The 17,263-nt window shown below is 35.1% G+C and overlaps 2 protein-coding genes and 1 long non-coding RNA gene across 4 annotated transcripts; all 3 read right to left on the reverse strand.

Annotated features, from left to right (window-relative positions):
- Nucleotides 1-5,099: 5,099 nt before the first annotated feature.
- Nucleotides 5,100-8,696, reverse strand: LOC111912636 (uncharacterized). 2 transcript variants are annotated; one of them, XR_002857229.3, is made up of 8 exons: nucleotides 8,516-8,695; nucleotides 8,353-8,413; nucleotides 7,716-8,106; nucleotides 7,404-7,620; nucleotides 7,217-7,309; nucleotides 5,804-5,909; nucleotides 5,475-5,732; nucleotides 5,100-5,372 (listed from the first exon to the last, which is right to left on the reverse strand). It is a non-coding gene; the product is annotated as an uncharacterized LOC111912636 (long non-coding RNA). The 2 variants fall into 2 exon arrangements; XR_006190840.2 differs by having other exon boundaries at nucleotides 7,217-7,620; nucleotides 8,516-8,696.
- A 764-nt stretch (nucleotides 8,697-9,460) lies between these two features.
- LOC111912634 (lysine-rich arabinogalactan protein 19-like) lies at nucleotides 9,461-9,778 on the reverse strand. The gene has a single exon (XM_023908389.1). It carries the CDS (start codon nucleotides 9,776-9,778, stop codon nucleotides 9,461-9,463), a length of 318 nt encoding a protein of 105 aa, XP_023764157.1.
- A 337-nt stretch (nucleotides 9,779-10,115) lies between these two features.
- On the reverse strand, nucleotides 10,116-16,190 carry LOC128132932 (formin-like protein 14). The gene is made up of 5 exons (XM_052769942.1): nucleotides 16,162-16,190; nucleotides 10,828-11,453; nucleotides 10,610-10,672; nucleotides 10,376-10,574; nucleotides 10,116-10,293 (listed from the first exon to the last, which is right to left on the reverse strand). The coding sequence occupies exons 1-5, from the start codon at nucleotides 16,188-16,190 to the stop codon at nucleotides 10,116-10,118; spliced, it is 1,095 nt and encodes a 364-aa protein (XP_052625902.1).
- Nucleotides 16,191-17,263: the final 1,073 nt, after the last annotated feature.

Here is a 17,263-nt window from a genome sequence, read left to right on the forward strand (position 1 = left end):
CATATGATCCATGGGTTAAACACTCCATGGACTATCCATGAAAGCTTAGCCCAACCTAAATAAACTTGGTCCACCATACACACACACATATATATATTTCTATACCATCTTATAAAGAGTTTATGTTGGTGGGCCCTCTAAATTTTAAGACATTTATCTTAAAAACAAGGAAACTAAAGCTGGACTCTTGGATCTAAATTGAACGGCTATGATGTTGCTATTGGTGATCCTTGAGAAATGATTTTAACCAATCAGAATAGAGAATGTAATTTACTCTTTAACACACACACGGATAAGAGGAAAAAATGAAACCAGTTGCCCTAATTTACTTTTGTCTTTCAATCTTCCGTCAAACACATCCCCCAAACCTCATCATCCTCCTCTTGGAAGTCGTTCGTCGTTCGTCGTTCCTCACGACAACCACTACACCAACCCACCTACTGAATCCTGTCGCCGAATCATTAAATCTTCATTTCCTTTGTCGTGTATGTCAATCGATTTTTGGGGTGGCTTTCGATCTCATCTACTAGGTCTCAAACAATCTTGAAGTCTTCTAAGAGTGTACCGATCAAACAAGAGAAAGGTTGGGTTTTTTTTTTGACTTGATTTGATTTATAGTTCTAAAAATCTGGAACGTAACTTCCCAAGAACCTTGAACGAACCACCGTTGTTTTTGTCTCTTGGTGTTTTAGATTTTTAACAGCTTATACTTCTTTTTATTGCATTTGTTTTGTTGAACGAACCATTTCAGTATGTTATGGTAATTTAATTTAATTTTTTATTTCAATCATAGCTCTTACAGGATTCATTTTACACATAAAAGAGACTGATTTTTGTGATTTACTCTTCTGTTTGTGTTTTTGTTTGATAGCAGATCAAGAACGAATGATATCAAATTTCCAAGAACGAAGTTTTATTTTATTTAGGTATAAAAATTAATGTTCATTTAATTTCTTTTACATCAGATCTATTTTGCTAGATGTTTAACTTCAATGTTTTTTTTTGGAAACGGCAAATGTATTAAAAGGGAGAGCCTCACCTAGCAAGTAACTAGATGAGGATCCCGGAAACAAAAATACAATAGTACAAAGTTTACAAACCAGAGAATGGTGACACTACCCATTCATCCCAATTACACATTGTTTTACTACCCCTATGCTTACACCAATGAAAAACCATAGTTTTAATGCAACTAGTCCCCTGAAGCAAAGAAACACCTTCATTGCTGAACAAACGTTTGTTCCTGTATCTCCATATGCACCATAGCATTCCATAGCTGATAATTGTAAGTCGTTTCCTTTTCTTGGGGCAGCTGCCCCACGCCGAAATTGACTAAAGTAAATCAACCGTAGTTTGTATTGAGCGATGATTTAGTGAGACTCCGCACCAGCTCATAATATTCTCTCGGATTCCATGAGCAAACGGACATCCAATAAGAACATGGTCAACACTTTCCTGTTGTCCTATACACAAGCTACATAGGAGAGAATTGACCAAAATATCCCTCGACCCTAACTCAACAGCCACCGGAATTCTACCCTGCACAGCCCTCCATATAAAACCTAAAACTTTAATGGGCACAACTTTGTACCAGTTAATATTTGAGTGACCATTAACTGAGCTGAGGTTACTATCAAGGACCTTCCGAACCGAACTAACAGTGTACTTTCCATCCCCAGTCAGCTTGCATTTGTATCGGTCTGCTCCATGGGCTAGCTGAATCCCAGATAGGTCGGTAATGAGAGCTTGAACAGCAGGTCCAAGGCCAAGGTCTGGGGGATGAGACTTCCAGTTCCAGGTGAAGGTTGATCCAGAAATTCTATCAGCAATTGTGCATTTTTTCCGAGCATCCAATTCAAATAGTGGGGTATTTTTCTTTTAGAATTCCTGAACTTAACCAGGGATCATACCAGAATAAGTTATTGTTCCCAGACTTAACCTCCAGCTTAAAGATATCGTTCCCAGCAACTCCGTTCCTCGCCAATTGATTTATGGTCCTGCCTATACAGCTCCATACTCCACTACACTTCTGACTAGAAAGGTAACCAAAAGGCTTTTTATCTAAATTATGGATCCCCTGAATTACTTTTGACCACAGTCCTTGCTCCTCCTTTTTTAGACGCCACCACCATTTTATAAGCAACCCAACGTTTAATGCTCGAATCGATCCCACCCCGAGTCCACCTTCACTTTTGGCAGATAGAACTTTATCCCAAGAAACCCAATGTATTTTCCTCTTGTCCTCACAACCACGCCATAGAAAGGTTCTTCTAATTTTCTCCATCTCCTCAAGTATACCACTCGGTGCTTTAAATAACGACAAATAGTATGTGGGGAGATTACCCAGGACAGATTTTACGAGAGTTAGCCTGCCCCCGAAGGAGAGGGTTTTGGCCTTCCATAATGATAGTTTTGCACGAAATTTCTTTAGGATTGGCTGCCAATGCTTTTTAAGATTCATATTGGCTCCCACAGGAACACCTAAATAATCAAACGGTAACGTTCCAGCCTCACAGCCCAATAGACTTGCCCAAGACGATATTTCATGTGTCGAGGATCCAATGCCAAATACTCTTGATTTATGAAAGTTCACCCTGAGACCTGATGCGATATGGAAACACCTGAGGATACGTGCCAAATTCTTGAGGTTAGATCTGGACCATTCGCCAATAAATAGCGCATCGTCCGCGTAAAATAGATGAGATATAGTTGGTCCACTCCCCGGTACTTTAATACCTTTAAAAATCTCCTTATCCCGGGCAGATTTAAGAGCCACATTTAAGCCCTCCATGGCAATAATGAACAAGTAAGGAGAAAGAGGATCTCCTTGTCTCACTCCTTTAGTTATGGGGAATTCTTTAGTTGGAGAACCATTAATGATAACAGATGCTCTAGCCGATCTCAAGCTTCCCCGAATCCACATTCTCCATTTGTTCCCGAATCCCATTTGGCCAAGAATTGAATCAAGATATTCCCAATTCACCGAGTCAAATGCTTTGTCGAAGTCTACTTTGAAGAGCAAGACTCTTTTTTTGGACCGCTTCGCCCAAGAACATATCTCGTTAATTATGAGAGGGCCATCAAGAATACACCGACCTTCTACATAAGCTGATTGAACCTCGTCTATAATACCACCAATGACAGACTTTATACGAGTGGAGAGAAGCTTACTTATGATCTTATTAAGACACCCAATTAGGTTAATAGGACGGTAGTCGTGTAGAGAGAGAGGGTCTTTGACCTTAGGAATCAGTGTAATGAAGGAAGAGTTACACCCACCGGACAGGGTACCATGTGTCTCAAAGTGCCTCACAAAGTTCATGATATCGGATTTGACAGTGTCCCAGAATTTTTTAAGAAATGTAAATGTAAAGCCATCAGGCCCTGGGGCCTTGTCGCTTTCACATTGCCAGACTGCATCCTTTACACTAGTACAAAAATGGGCTATGGTCACACCAAAAAACCGTGACCATATGCCTATAGTCACACACTTTTTTTTCAACGGAAGTGTCACCGAAGGTCGTGCCATTTTAGGCACCATACGGCCACTTTTAAATTTAGTGGTTGTATCATATGAAAAACTGTGACCATAGCATAAAAGTGTGGCTATAGGGTAGGGATTTTTGCTGTTGTACTTTATCATTTTGTCCAATATTGTGGCCGTAAACCATTTGTAGACACACATTTTACTTATTTTAGTGACTATCTTTCATGGAATGTTCATATAAAGTTATTTTTACTGTGGCGTTATTGCTAATAATTGGTCACACAAAAAAGTTCACTATGACTATCGACTATCGTTTAGAGACACAAAATTAAGCGAAACATAACCATGTTCATCAAATGGCCACATGAATTTACTTTCACTATGACATTTTGCTAATGATTTGTCACACAAAAAATTGTTCAGTATGACTATTAACAATCTTTTAGGCACACATAATTAAGTAAATAATGACGATGTTCCTAAAATGGTCACATGAATTTGTAATTTCAATGACCAAAAGCATTTTAAAGACACATCCTATTTTTTAACTGTGGTTATCTTATAGATTACAGCCACATAGGTATAATTTATCATGACCGTTACTATCATTCAAACACATAAAAAGTTGTAAGCGTGGCTATTTTATATCTTTTCAACATAGAAAATCAATTAAACATGACTATAATTGATTTATAGACACAAAAGTATATATAACAGTGGCTAATATTCATCTTATGAACATAACAATGTGTTTTAAGTATGACCGGTTTTATCGTTTAGACATTAAAAAATTACAGAATGTGACTATTGTTTTTATTATAGTCACAGATACATACTTAAACCATAGTTGTAAATGGCGTATAGTTACATAATGTTTTTCTAACTATGACTATTGTAAAACATAAAGTCACATGAATGTAGGAATAAGTGACGAATGTTAAGATTTTGACACACGTTTATCTACACTGACAATATTATTTATTTTTCAGTCACGTATATTAATTTAAAGCATGACTATAAAATCATTGTAGAAACAAAACTAATGTTTATTGTCCCTATTGTTTAGTATTTAGCCACACAAATTTTTCATAACCATAACATTTGTTATCCTTTAGACACATTTATAGTTTTCAATGTGGCTATTGATCATAATTTAGATATCGTGAATCAATGCAATCGTAACCTTTAGTGTTGTATTGACACAAAATTTCATTCACCGTGACTCCATTTACCATATTGTGATATTACTTTTATCTTATCATGTCGTTTTTTAAGATTTTGACTCACGATAATTGTTTTAAGATGACAATACATAAACTATTAGTCACATGATTATTAAATAAAGTGACATGTGTATCTTTTCAGAGACACAAAATTTTTTATTGTTGTATTTGTTTTACTTTTAGTCACATATGTTTAATTAAAAATGCTCGTAAAACACTTGTAGACACATATCGAGTTTCTATCATAACTATTGTTAACTCTTTAGTCACACGACATATTTTTGTAAAATAACTATTATATACATTTTAGTGACAAAATATAATAAAACATGTATACACATGGAATAAAAAGCAATGTAAATAAATGTAGCCATAAATGGACAATGTGAAACGACAAAAAAATATCAAGATTAATAATAATTCAATTGAAAATTCCCATATATAATTTCCCTAGTTAAAAGGTAAAAATCCTTTTAGTGAAAACAAGTTTACTTAAATTTTCTAAAGATAGGAAAAAAGGCATAAACCAAAAACTACATTTGTTCGGTCTTGTTGAAAGTGCTCCTTGTATGCTTGCCAATGCTATCTCTCATTATAAAACTTTTTTTTTGCTTCTTGGAGCTTTTACATGCATCATCATGAGTTGATCTCATACGTGGTACCTATAGCAACATTGAACCAGATTTGAATAACTAATAATTTAAAAGACTAATTTCCAAAGGAAAAAAGTTTAATGCATAAAGTAGTTAATAGAAGAAACAAACCTTTTCATCACATTTGACAAGGTATTTTGGCCATGCAACAAAAGTTTTATATGCCTCCTCAACTGTTTTGATATCACCGTTTTGATATGGTAAAAATGCAGCTCCCTTTATCACTTCATCAATTGATACTTTATAACAGTCGTCTTGAAGTGGAACTCCATGAATGGTTTGTCTTTCCGAAGATATGTAAACGGTACCAAAAGCAACATTACTTCTGTTATTTGGATATTGTAGAATGCACTTCATTGTCTTCATTGTCTACAATGATTGCAAATATTTAGATAAAAAATAATAAACATAAATTTATATTTGCATTTTAAAATACATACCTCTGGGAGTTTTGGTGAATGAGTATTTGTTTTTAGATATGAATTTGTAGTCGCACATTAATGACCGGGGTGGCATTTCATCTTTGGCAAGTACTTTATTATTTACCTAGTAATCATAGTTGTCAACTCGTAAAAGTCACGATAATATATATATATATATATATATATATATATATATATATATATATATATATATATACACACACACACACACACTAAACATGAAAGAAACCTAGTACTAAACATAAAATGAAAGAAATCTAATACAATATAAAACACTAAAGCTAGTTTGAAAATGGTAATAATCTGACATAGGAAAGAAAGTTTGAAATTGTATATTTCTATTTATATAAAATAATAAAATATAAAATCTATTAATCTTTATATTTTTTTTTAATTTGAAAAGTTGTCTTGATCTACAATAAATATGAATAAAATAAAAGATAGGAAAACATTTGATTTCTCTTTCTTTAAAAATTGTGTGTGTTGGGTCATAATAATTTATCTTTCTTTCACTTTCTGATCACCTGCTGGACTACTCACATTTTGTTGGACATAATATCGCTAAAAACATTTGAATTTACTCATAAGGAATCAAAATCAAAAGAGAGACATAAAAATAATAGTTATTATGCATATTACATGACCAAAGTGGAAAAGATATGAATGGTAACAGTTGGTAAAGTCTAAAACAATTAAATTAGATGATTTTAGACTGGTTCAATTACTTTGACATATCAGTCAAAGCTAGGTAATAAAGCAAATTACATTCACAGTTGATGAGATATTTGTAAAAAAATAGAGGTAAAATCGATAAAAAAATAAAAAACATAAACTAAAAATAAAAAATCTTAAGGAAAAAAATGATTGAAATGTTACAAGCGCAATAACTTTCAAAATACATAGAAAATTTCAATAAATTAGGTGAAACAAACGGTCAAAGTATTTTTATTATATGAATTTAACCATTCTTGATGGTTGGTAAAATAGTTTTATTTAAAAGATTTGAAATTGTATGGTATATTTGTCTTCTCCTGATGTTCGGGAACATGAAACAAAAGAAGATAACTATAAACGTCCAATAAATCAAACAAGTGCAATAACTTTCAAACTTTTCCCAAAATACCCCTAGCATTAAAACCGTCCCAGTTTTTAATTACTCTAACAGTTGTGGCATATAAAATCCACTTTTTAGTAAAGCATTGTACTTCAAAACTTGAAAGTATAATGCTTTAATTGGCAGTCCCACTTTCACCGTTTTGACTAAACAAAGGGTTAACTTTGTGCAAATAGAAAACCAAACAAAGGGTGTATGCTAGTTCAATGCTCTAATATAAACAAATAGGTGTAGTATGTAAATTTATAAAAACAAACACATAGAGTCATACATAATTGAAAAGATGTAGAACTTACCAATTTCTCTCTTAGGGCCGTATATCCTCCTCGTCCCATCCGGTGATTATAATTCGACTTCGAACGTGCTACTATCATCTTTGTCGAAATATCCTTCCAAAATATAAATTTCACGGATCTTATAAGTATTTTATACCTTGAGAAACTATAAAATAAAAGTGATAATGAAAAAAAGAAGGAATTTAACCTTGAATTGTTTAGACTGTGTGTTCAACGAACTTGTCCCAATGATCTTGGCTAAGGATTATTGTACGATATCGTTTAGGAATTCTTTTAAGCTTGGTGGTATTCCCTAAGTAGGGCTTTATGTACTTTGCGTACAATTTTCTTCTAAAATTCCGTAGAAGGATACCAAGCTGATTCATTATATATTTTCTTCGACTATCTTCAATTTCATAAAAACGCTAAAATACGAATAACTAGTATGTTAGGCATTCAATGAAATTGCATTGGAGAATAACAATAACATATGAGTTGCATATAAAAAAACATTATTTACCGTTATTTCTTCCCATAGTTTTTCCTTGACTTCTTTTGTTACCTTCTTCCAGTTGAAAACACTAACTCCTACCCTCTCCCGTACTAAGTCTCCCAGATAACTAGGTAGTTGTGATCTATACTTCCCTGCAAACCTTCCAAATTCATCAAATTTTACACGTTTTTTTCTTCCACCAGAATTGGTATGTTCGGTTCGTAACTTTGGCAATCGAGTCAATCCCCTCTTCCTTGTTTTCTTTCTAGTCTCGTTGTTGCTATCGGAATCACTAGAAGTGTAATCATATCTGTCTTCATGTTCTGAATCATCTAGATCAGATCCATCATATTGGTCCTCCTCCTCCATTTCCAATATAGGCACATCTTCAATCAATGTGTTTTCTCCTTCCATAATGCTTAATTAAAAATGAAAAGTAACATACAAGTTAGATTAGTATTTCACTAAACAATATGATACCATACAATAATAGTTAACATAAATTCTTGATCTAGGCTTTTCATCGAACAGTTGGTGTGCAACAAGCACACTTGGTGTTCAAAAAAATAAATTTCATTATGGCATAAGTTGGAATAATATGCTATCAGTAACATTTTTAATTGAATAAAAGAGAAAAGTAATGTTACCATTCACGGAGACTTACAATTGAATAAAGAACGATTTTGGTAGAAGAACCCCTGTAGTACAGCTGATTCGCTTTCACACTGGAGAAGACCATAAAAGTGATTAAATAATCAATCTTCTTTATAGATATGAAGAAAATCGGTTCCTAATTTCAAGGATGATACCTAATATCTCGAAATTACCTTTCTCGAATCGATTTGATATGGTTTTGGCGGTGAGAAACATGAAGACTTCCCGCCTTGATTTTGGAGAGTAAACACATTCTTGAAATTTGATTGCGATCCTTTCTGGACCCTAAAACGATTTTGGAGCCGAAAAAGAGTATTTGATATTAGTTTCTGATTGTTCCTAGAATTTAACCTGTCTTCCTTCAAACGATTTGAGTATCAACACTAGCATTTACCACAAGTTAATAAAAAATACATTTTGGTCCTTGTGGATAATTAGTTTACATTTTTAGTTGTGATTCGGTTTTAAACCACATAACTCGTAGCGGTTTTTTTACACTCTTTAAAAATTCTATCAAAACTACTATTTTTTAGTTTACATTTTTGTTTGTAACATTTTTTTAACGCATTAATAGAAAATTATTCACTATTACTTTTTTTTTCTTTTAGCTAAATTAGGTGCTAAAGATAAATATTATACTCATTATTTAATTAGTCTAAGTATATATAGCTATTATTATATATAAAATATAAATATATAATTTATTAGATATATAATATAATAGTACAATTTGTTTCGGTTTTAGCGGTTGGTGTATATATTAAAACCGCATTGCATCAAAAACTTTTGGCTTTTGCAAAAGTATAATCATAAAACCATAATCCCAAATGGTCGATAAATAATAAGTCATTAGCATTAAGTTGTGGTCCTAATCCCATATGCCCTAAAGTCATGCCATTAGCTTTTAGTAAATATCTTGATTATCTGTAGTAATTCAATCACCATAATCCCAAATTGCCCATAAATAATAAGTGATTAGCCTTAAGTCTTACTCATAATCTTATAGCCATAATTCCCTATACCCTAAAGGCATTAGTCATTAACATTTGGTGAATGTTTATTATCAAATATCCATAATCCCCTATGGTTATTTGCAGTATGCTTTATTTGATCTCAGCTTATGATGGTGATAGTAGGTGGTGGTGGTGAGTGATAGTAGCGGGGTCAGTGTCTGATGATGGTAGTGATAGTGGCGGTGGTTGTGGTGCTATTGGTGGCGGTGACGGTAGTTGGTGGCGGTTGTAGGTGGTGGCGGTGGTAGTTGTGGCAGTGACAGTAGTGGTAGCGGTGGCAAGTTGTGGTGGTGGTAGGTGGTGGTAGGTGGTAGTTGTGGCAGGTGCCGGTAAATGGGTGGTAGTAGCGGTAGGTGGTAGTTGAGGTGATGGGTGTTTGGCGGTGATAGTAGGTAATGGTGGCAGTGGTGGTGGCAGTGGCATTAGTGGTAGCAGTGGCAGGTGGTGGTGGTGGTAGGTGGTAGTTGGCGATGGCGATGGCGTTGGTGGTGACGATAACTTTAGGTGGTGGCGGTGACGGTAGATGGTCGCAGTTGTAGATGGTGGTGGGAGTAGGTGGTGACGGTTGTAAGTGGTGGTGGCGGTAGTTATGGCTATGGTGATAGTGCTCAAGGCGATGACAGGTGGTGGTGGTAGGTAGTGGTGGCGATGGTGGTAAGTGGATGGTAGTGGCGGTGGTAGTAGCCGTAGTTGGTAGTTGAGATGATAGGTGTTGGGTGGTGGTGGCGGTAGCGTTAGTTAGTGGCGATGGCGGTGGTAGTTAGTGGTGGTGGTGGTAACGGTAGCAGTGGTAGGTGGAGTTGGTGATTGATGATGCGTAGTGGTGAAGGCGGGTGGAGGTAGCGGGTGGTGGTGGCGGATGGTGGTGGTGGTCGAGGTAGTGGTAGGTGTTTGTGGTGGTGGTAGGTGGTGATGGTGGTGGTGGCGGTGGTGGAGGTTGTAGTTGTGATAGTGGCGGTACTGGTAGCGGTGGTGGTGGCGATGGTGGTAGTGGTGGTGGTGGGTGGTGACGGTGTGGATGGTGGTGGTGGTGGTGGTGGTGGGCGATAGCGGTGGCAGGTGGTGATGGTAGTGGTGGTGACGGCGTTGGTGGTGGTGATGGAAACAGTAACGGTGGTAGGTGGTGGTGGTGGTGGTGGTAATGACAGTGGTGGCGGGTGGGGTTGGCGGTGGCGATAGGTGGTAGTGGTTGTGATGGAAATAATAGGTGGTGGTGGTGAGTGATAGTGGCTGGGTCAGTGGCTGATGTTGGTAGTGGTGGTGGCGGTAGTTGGTGGCGGATATAGGTGGTGGTGGCGGTAGTTGGTGGCGGATATAGGTGGTGGTGGCGGTAGTTGTGGCAGTGGCGGTAGTGGTAGCGGTGGCAGGTGGTGGTAGGTGGTAGTGGTGACGGTGGCGGTAAATGGGTGGTAGTAGTAGCGGTAGGTGGTAGTTGAGGTGATGGGTGTTTGGCGGTTGTAGATGGTGGTGACAGTAGGTAGTTGTGGTGGTGGTGGTGGCAATGGCGGTAGTGGTAGCAGTGGCAGGTGGTGGTGGTAGGTGGTAGTTGGTGGTGGCGGTGGCGATGACGGTGACGATAACGTTAAGTGGTGGCGGTAGGTGGTGCCGGTTGTAAGTGGTGGCGGTGGTAGTTATGGCAGTGGTGAAAGTGGTCAGAGCGGTGGCAGGTGGTGGTGGTAGTGGTGGCGATGGTGGTAAGTGGATGGTAGTGGTGGTGGTAGTAGCGATAGTTAGTAGTTGAGATGATAGGTTTTGGGTGGTGGTGGCGGTAGCATTAGGTGGTGGCGATGGCGGTGGTAGTTGGTGGTGGTGGTGGTAAAGGTAGAAGTGGTAAATGGTGGTGGTGACTAGTGATGGGTAGTGGTGGTGGCGGGTGGAGGTGGCAGATGGTGGTGGCGGGTGGTGGTGGTGGTGGAGGTAGTGGTAGGTGTTTGTGGTGGCGCTAGGTAGTGATGGTGGCGGTCGTAGGTGGTGGTGGTGGCGGTGGCGGTGGCAGTGGTAGGTGGTGGAGATTGTAGTTGTGATAGTGGCAGTAGTGGTAGCGGTGGTGGTGGTGATGATGGTAGCGGTGAGCGGCAGTGGTGGTGGGTGGTGGGTGCTGGCAGTGGCAGTGGTTGTAGGTGGTGGTGGTATTATTTAATAGCTATATATTCATTACTCTCCTTTGGCCTAATGCACTGGTGTTGTTAATAACCATAAATACAAAAACTATTTGTGAAAATAATAAAATCCTTTTAAAATCATAGACTAACATTTATATAAATGAAAGGAATCGTGTGACATGTTTCTAATTAAAATTTGATTTCAGTAAAGTAAGATCATAGGAAAGAATTCAAATACCTGAAAACTCATCGCTTCTTAAATGTTTCTTGCAAGACCAGCCCAATGGGTGGAGCAGGAGGCTGGGCGACAGCCCAATTGAGGCCCCAAATTTTTGGCATGTTAGATTATATATACGGTGTGTATATATATATAAGATGTGGCTGGAATAAGACATCGAATGTCTTTGAGTTAAAACTGGCTAAGCGCCTGCCATCATTTACCTACTGCCCGTGTTTGATTCTTGCTTTACACTTTTTTTCAATTAAATTAGCTTTGTTTACTTTATTTAACAATTTACTTTTGACATGGCCCACAAACGTAAATTTAGTCTTACTATTTTTGTTCCTTTGCTTTCTCAAAAAATGCCAGGAGTTCAATTCTAAGAATTAACGATTTAACGGTTATTTTATTTATTTTCCTTTCTTTAATATATATATTTATTTATTTTCCTTTCTTTAATATATATATATATATATATATATATATATATATATATATATATATATATATATAGACTTAGGTTCAAATATTTTCACTATCTATTGTGTGTATGATTAATTCTGGACCAATCATTTTAATTATTTTAAGAAAGTAATTAATGAATATTAAATGATGAATATGTAATTAATATCCATTATATCTTCAACACGTAATATGCATTAATTGTTTTCTTAAAATAACTAAAATGATTGGTCCAGAATCAATCATACATGCACATAATAGATAGTGAAAACAAAATAATGTAATCATATATATATATATATATATATATATATATATATATATATATATATATATATATATATATATATATATATATATATATATATATATGTGTGTGTGTGTGTGTGTGTGTGTGTGTGTGTGTTTAGGTTCATTAGAGACGAGTCTAATTTTGTGAGACCGTGAGATCATTTTTTTCTAATAAAATATTTTAATATTCTAATCTTCATAAAAATATAATATATGTAATATTTTGATATTCTAAAAACATATAATGTTAAAATATTATAGATATTAGATTTTTACGAAGATTATAATATTAGAACAGTTCATTAGAAAAAATTGGTTTTACGGTCTTATAAAATTATTTATGTTTCAAATTAACCTTTATATATATATATATATATATATATATATATATATATATATATATATATATATATATATATATATAATTTAACTCATATTTATAAGGCATTTTCTTAATTTTTTGTTCCGGACCCCAAATATGTTCGAGACGGGCCTAGTTTCTTTGACCAACTCTAAGGGGTAGGCTGTTCGTTTGAGATCAATAACTTGCCGGCAAGGTAAGTAGATAACGTCAAAGGCAAAATGAAATATTGAAACGTAAAAATTGGAACTAGGCGATTAAGGCCCATAACTAAGAAAACCGATTACTATTGTTTATCATAATTTACATATATGAAATTCATTACGTTTTTATTGGGATTTACCAATATACACCACTTCATCAAAAAATCAACTTAATATACTAATTAACACTTTGACATTTGACCCACGCATAATTTCACCACGCAGGACTTTGACCATTAAATACTTCCAGTCATTTTTTTCTTTAATGATGACTATCTTTTATTTTTATACATACACCAAATTGTAAAAAGTAACAATAAATTACTCATAGTTACAAGTATTTCCTTTTTTCATGAACATGATTTACCTTTTAGTCACAAATAACATGTTTAACTGTGACTATAACATACTTATAGTTATACATTTTTTTCTTTTATCATGAAAAATGTTCATTTTTAGACACACATAATACACTAAACATGATCATAAAATACTTATAGTTACTTGTTTGGTTGCTCTTAATCATTGTGCAATAAATGCTATCGTATGGACACACAAATAATTAATGTGGCCATATATTGCCTTTTAGTTAGGTTTCATTCAAATGTCAATATCTGCTCCATGATATAGCCACATAAACATTTGCTTTATGTGACCATATAAGAATCTATTGTCTCTTATAAAAACCATCACAAAGTTTTTCCATATATCTAACAAACATGTGGCGGATGGTGACATTTGGCCTCATTGTTCCACTATGACTAATAATTGTCACATTTGTTATGTTTAAACGTGTCTAAAGGTTTCAACTATATTACTAATGGTCATGAAATACAACTTAAAATGTCACTAAAACAATGGCCAAATTTTACCAATAAACTTTAGACACAGTTTTAGTCAAAAGTGTGGCTGGGCGGTTTTGGCAAAAGTGTGACCATAGGTCATTTTTGTACTAGTGTTACCTCCTCCAAACTGAAGGGAGCTTCAATCTTAATGGCTCTGATGAAAGAGCGACTAATTGTGTCACTGATGAAAGAGTTTGGGTTTGTTTTTTAGATGAAAGTTTGGATTTGGTTATTTAGATTTGTTGAAAGAGGTTGATCTCTCATTTATTTTCCATCTGAACTTTCTTCTACATGTTTTTTTTGTTGACATAGATCTACATCATCAAACTAGCACACTACCCTACTGTTGACACCTAGATATTGAAAACAGTAAGAAGTTTTTTTTGTATTCTGATATGTGTTTCTATATAAATTATTTCGGTCAATTTCTATTTTAATATATTGTAGCTTCTTTCAGATCTGATAAAACCAAATGAAAAAAAGACAATCACGAAAAGAGTACGACAACCAACTCTAGCTTCACCAAATCCAAATCTAACATTGCTCTTAGATATGTATCCATGTGTATTTATTAAAAATGTATGCTTTTAATTATTTATGTATATGATTTATTGTGTGTGTTTAATTGTATTTTTTTAAATATGTGTATGTTCTGTTGTGTGTTTCTAACGACTTTAGTTGTTTGTTTTGATTTTTAGATCTTGAATTATCAAGTGAGTTAGATAATTTATGGCCACAATTTGTAATCTTTCAGTTTTAAGATGTGTGTAATAAAATAAAAAATCCTTGACAAATAAAATATTGCTAAGAAAATTGAAGTTGAGAAAAAATTACCTTGGTTGTATTTTGTATTTTAATAATCAAAATTAAGGATGTGTGGTTTTAGAAAAACACATACAATATAAAATACACATAATCATAATTCTTTGTACCGTTTGTTTTCATTTATGTAATCTTTATTTTCAAGTCTTTCTATGTTCTAAAATCTTTAAAACCTTATTTAAGTTTTTTATTTGTTTAACCTTTTAAAAAACATAACTATGCTTAATACAATGTAAAAAATAATTTTATTTTTCCATATATAACTCCTTAGTATATGTTACTATATAATTTGTCTACAAAAACCGCATAACACATTAAATATAAAACTAAGTAAATATGACAATCCTAATATCTTAATAAGAGTATTTAATTATGATCACTACTGTCTAAAAATGGTTTTTTATTTGGCGATAAGCTTTAACATATGTAATAATACAGTGACTTTTTATTATATTAAGTATAATATATTTATCTTTGCTAATATATTTAATTGTTGAATTATATAAATAATTAACTAACTAACTATTGATTATGGGAGGTGATACATAAATATACCGAAAATAAAGAAATGTGGGGAAGTGTGTTTTTCAATTGGTAATAGCGGACAATTATTGTCTTAAAATTATATTCAAGATAAAATTTTATTCATTTAGATCAACCGGTATACTAAGCACGAAGCCGACCGTGGTCTAGTTGGCCACGAACCACGGCCGTGCACACCACCCCGGTGGTTCGTGGTGGGTCGTGGCCGACCGTGTCCCGGACAACGGACGTAAACGGCCAATGAGATACGATGCAATGAATTCGACTGTTTTCGTTTGTGTAGCCGTTGTTGAACGGCTAGATTTATAAAAAAAAAATAAAATAATAATAATAAATAAACAATTTATTTACCTATAAATACCATACTTTTACTTCTTATTTTTTACACCATTATTTTCTTTCTCTATACACAAACTACACACTACATCTTCACAACCAAAAATCATGGATCCCAACCAAAATACTCCTCCAAACTACCGAAATCGCAAACCCGATAACGCTTTTGCGTTAGATACAACACCTCGACAATTCCCGACGATTGAGTCACCTCAAGGCGGTTTTATCAATCTACTTCAAAGTGGTTCCCCTATCCAACAAACACCACTTTTCCAACAACAATATCAACATTTTCCGGCTTTCCAACAACAACAAATGCAACAACAATACCAACAATTTCAACAATTCCAACAACTACAACAACTCCAACAACAATCGTCACAACAACAACAACCACCAATTTCACAACCACCAAGCTCACAACCACCACTTTCGCCAGATTTTGTTCCAGAAACGCAACCTTCACCACCACCTCAACCAAAAAAGAAAAAAGGAAAAAAAACGGCCCGACCCACTACCAACCAAGAAAGGGTCCCATGGACAAAAGAAGAAGAAGAAAAGTTAGCGGAGACATGGGTGACGGCTTCCGAAGATCCAATTGTAGGAGATAGCCAGACTTACGGAAGTTTTTGGGAAAAAGTCCGAGCCATTTTTTACGAGTTAATGGAAAGTCAAACTCGAAATGCCGATCAAATTACGTCGAAATGGCGAGATATTCGACTAAAATGCACCGATTTTGGAGGAATCTACAACAATCTCCTAAATATATGCAAAAGCGGCTTGAACGATTTTGATGTATTCAAGGCGGCCATGGACCAATATGAAAAAACAACGCCTACAAGCAAAGCATTTCCGTATATGAAACCGTGGCTAAAATTGAAAGACTCCCCAAAACGGAAAGAGCAAACGGAAGAAAGTTCCCAATCTTCCGGTTCAAAGCGTTCGAGAAACCCCGATGGAACTTGTCAACAATCGGACGGCCGAACACACATCGACATCAACGACGATCCGATAGATCTTGAAACCGACCAACCTCTTCCTCGGCCCGTTGGAAGAAATAAAGCAAAAAAAGCGGCGTCAACATCTTCAAATTCTAGTGTTATGGATATGTTCGGCGATAAATTTGATCGATATGTGCAGCTTCAAGAAACGAAGGCCGAGGTGATGACTCGGATGGAACAAAAAATGATCGAAGCACAAACATCATTTCAAGAGGCACAAGAGACACTCCAAACAAAAACCGATATGAAAATCTTGAAAATGAAAGCGGAGGACCTTGAGGGCGAAGACTTGGAACTTTTCCAAGCAATGAAAGAGTCGGTTCGAGCCCGACGTAGGCGTAGGGGGTAGTTTATTTTATGTATGGTTGGAATTTTTAGTTTTTTTAATGTTTTTTTTTATTTTTTTTTTTAAATTAACTAATATAATTTTTATTTTGATTGTTATTTTTATTTTATTTTTTAATTTCAATTAATTTAGTTTTTATTTAATGTAATTTGGTATTTTAATTTAATGGAAAAAATAGTATTAAAAAAATGTTTTTAATGTATTTTTGAATTAAATTTAAATAAAAAAATGAGGTATAGTGGTGTGTTTAGTGGTAAGTATCCCATGTATGTGGTAGTGGAATGTGGTGCTGATGTGACACCCACCACATATGTGGTATGTGGTGGGTATAACGGATGGCCTTATGGTATACTGTTTTAAATAATCAAGTCTACCG

The sequence above is a fragment of the Lactuca sativa genome, chromosome 3, assembly GCF_002870075.4.
Source record: "Lactuca sativa cultivar Salinas chromosome 3, Lsat_Salinas_v11, whole genome shotgun sequence".
In the NCBI taxonomy this organism is placed as follows: domain Eukaryota; kingdom Viridiplantae; phylum Streptophyta; class Magnoliopsida; order Asterales; family Asteraceae; genus Lactuca; species Lactuca sativa.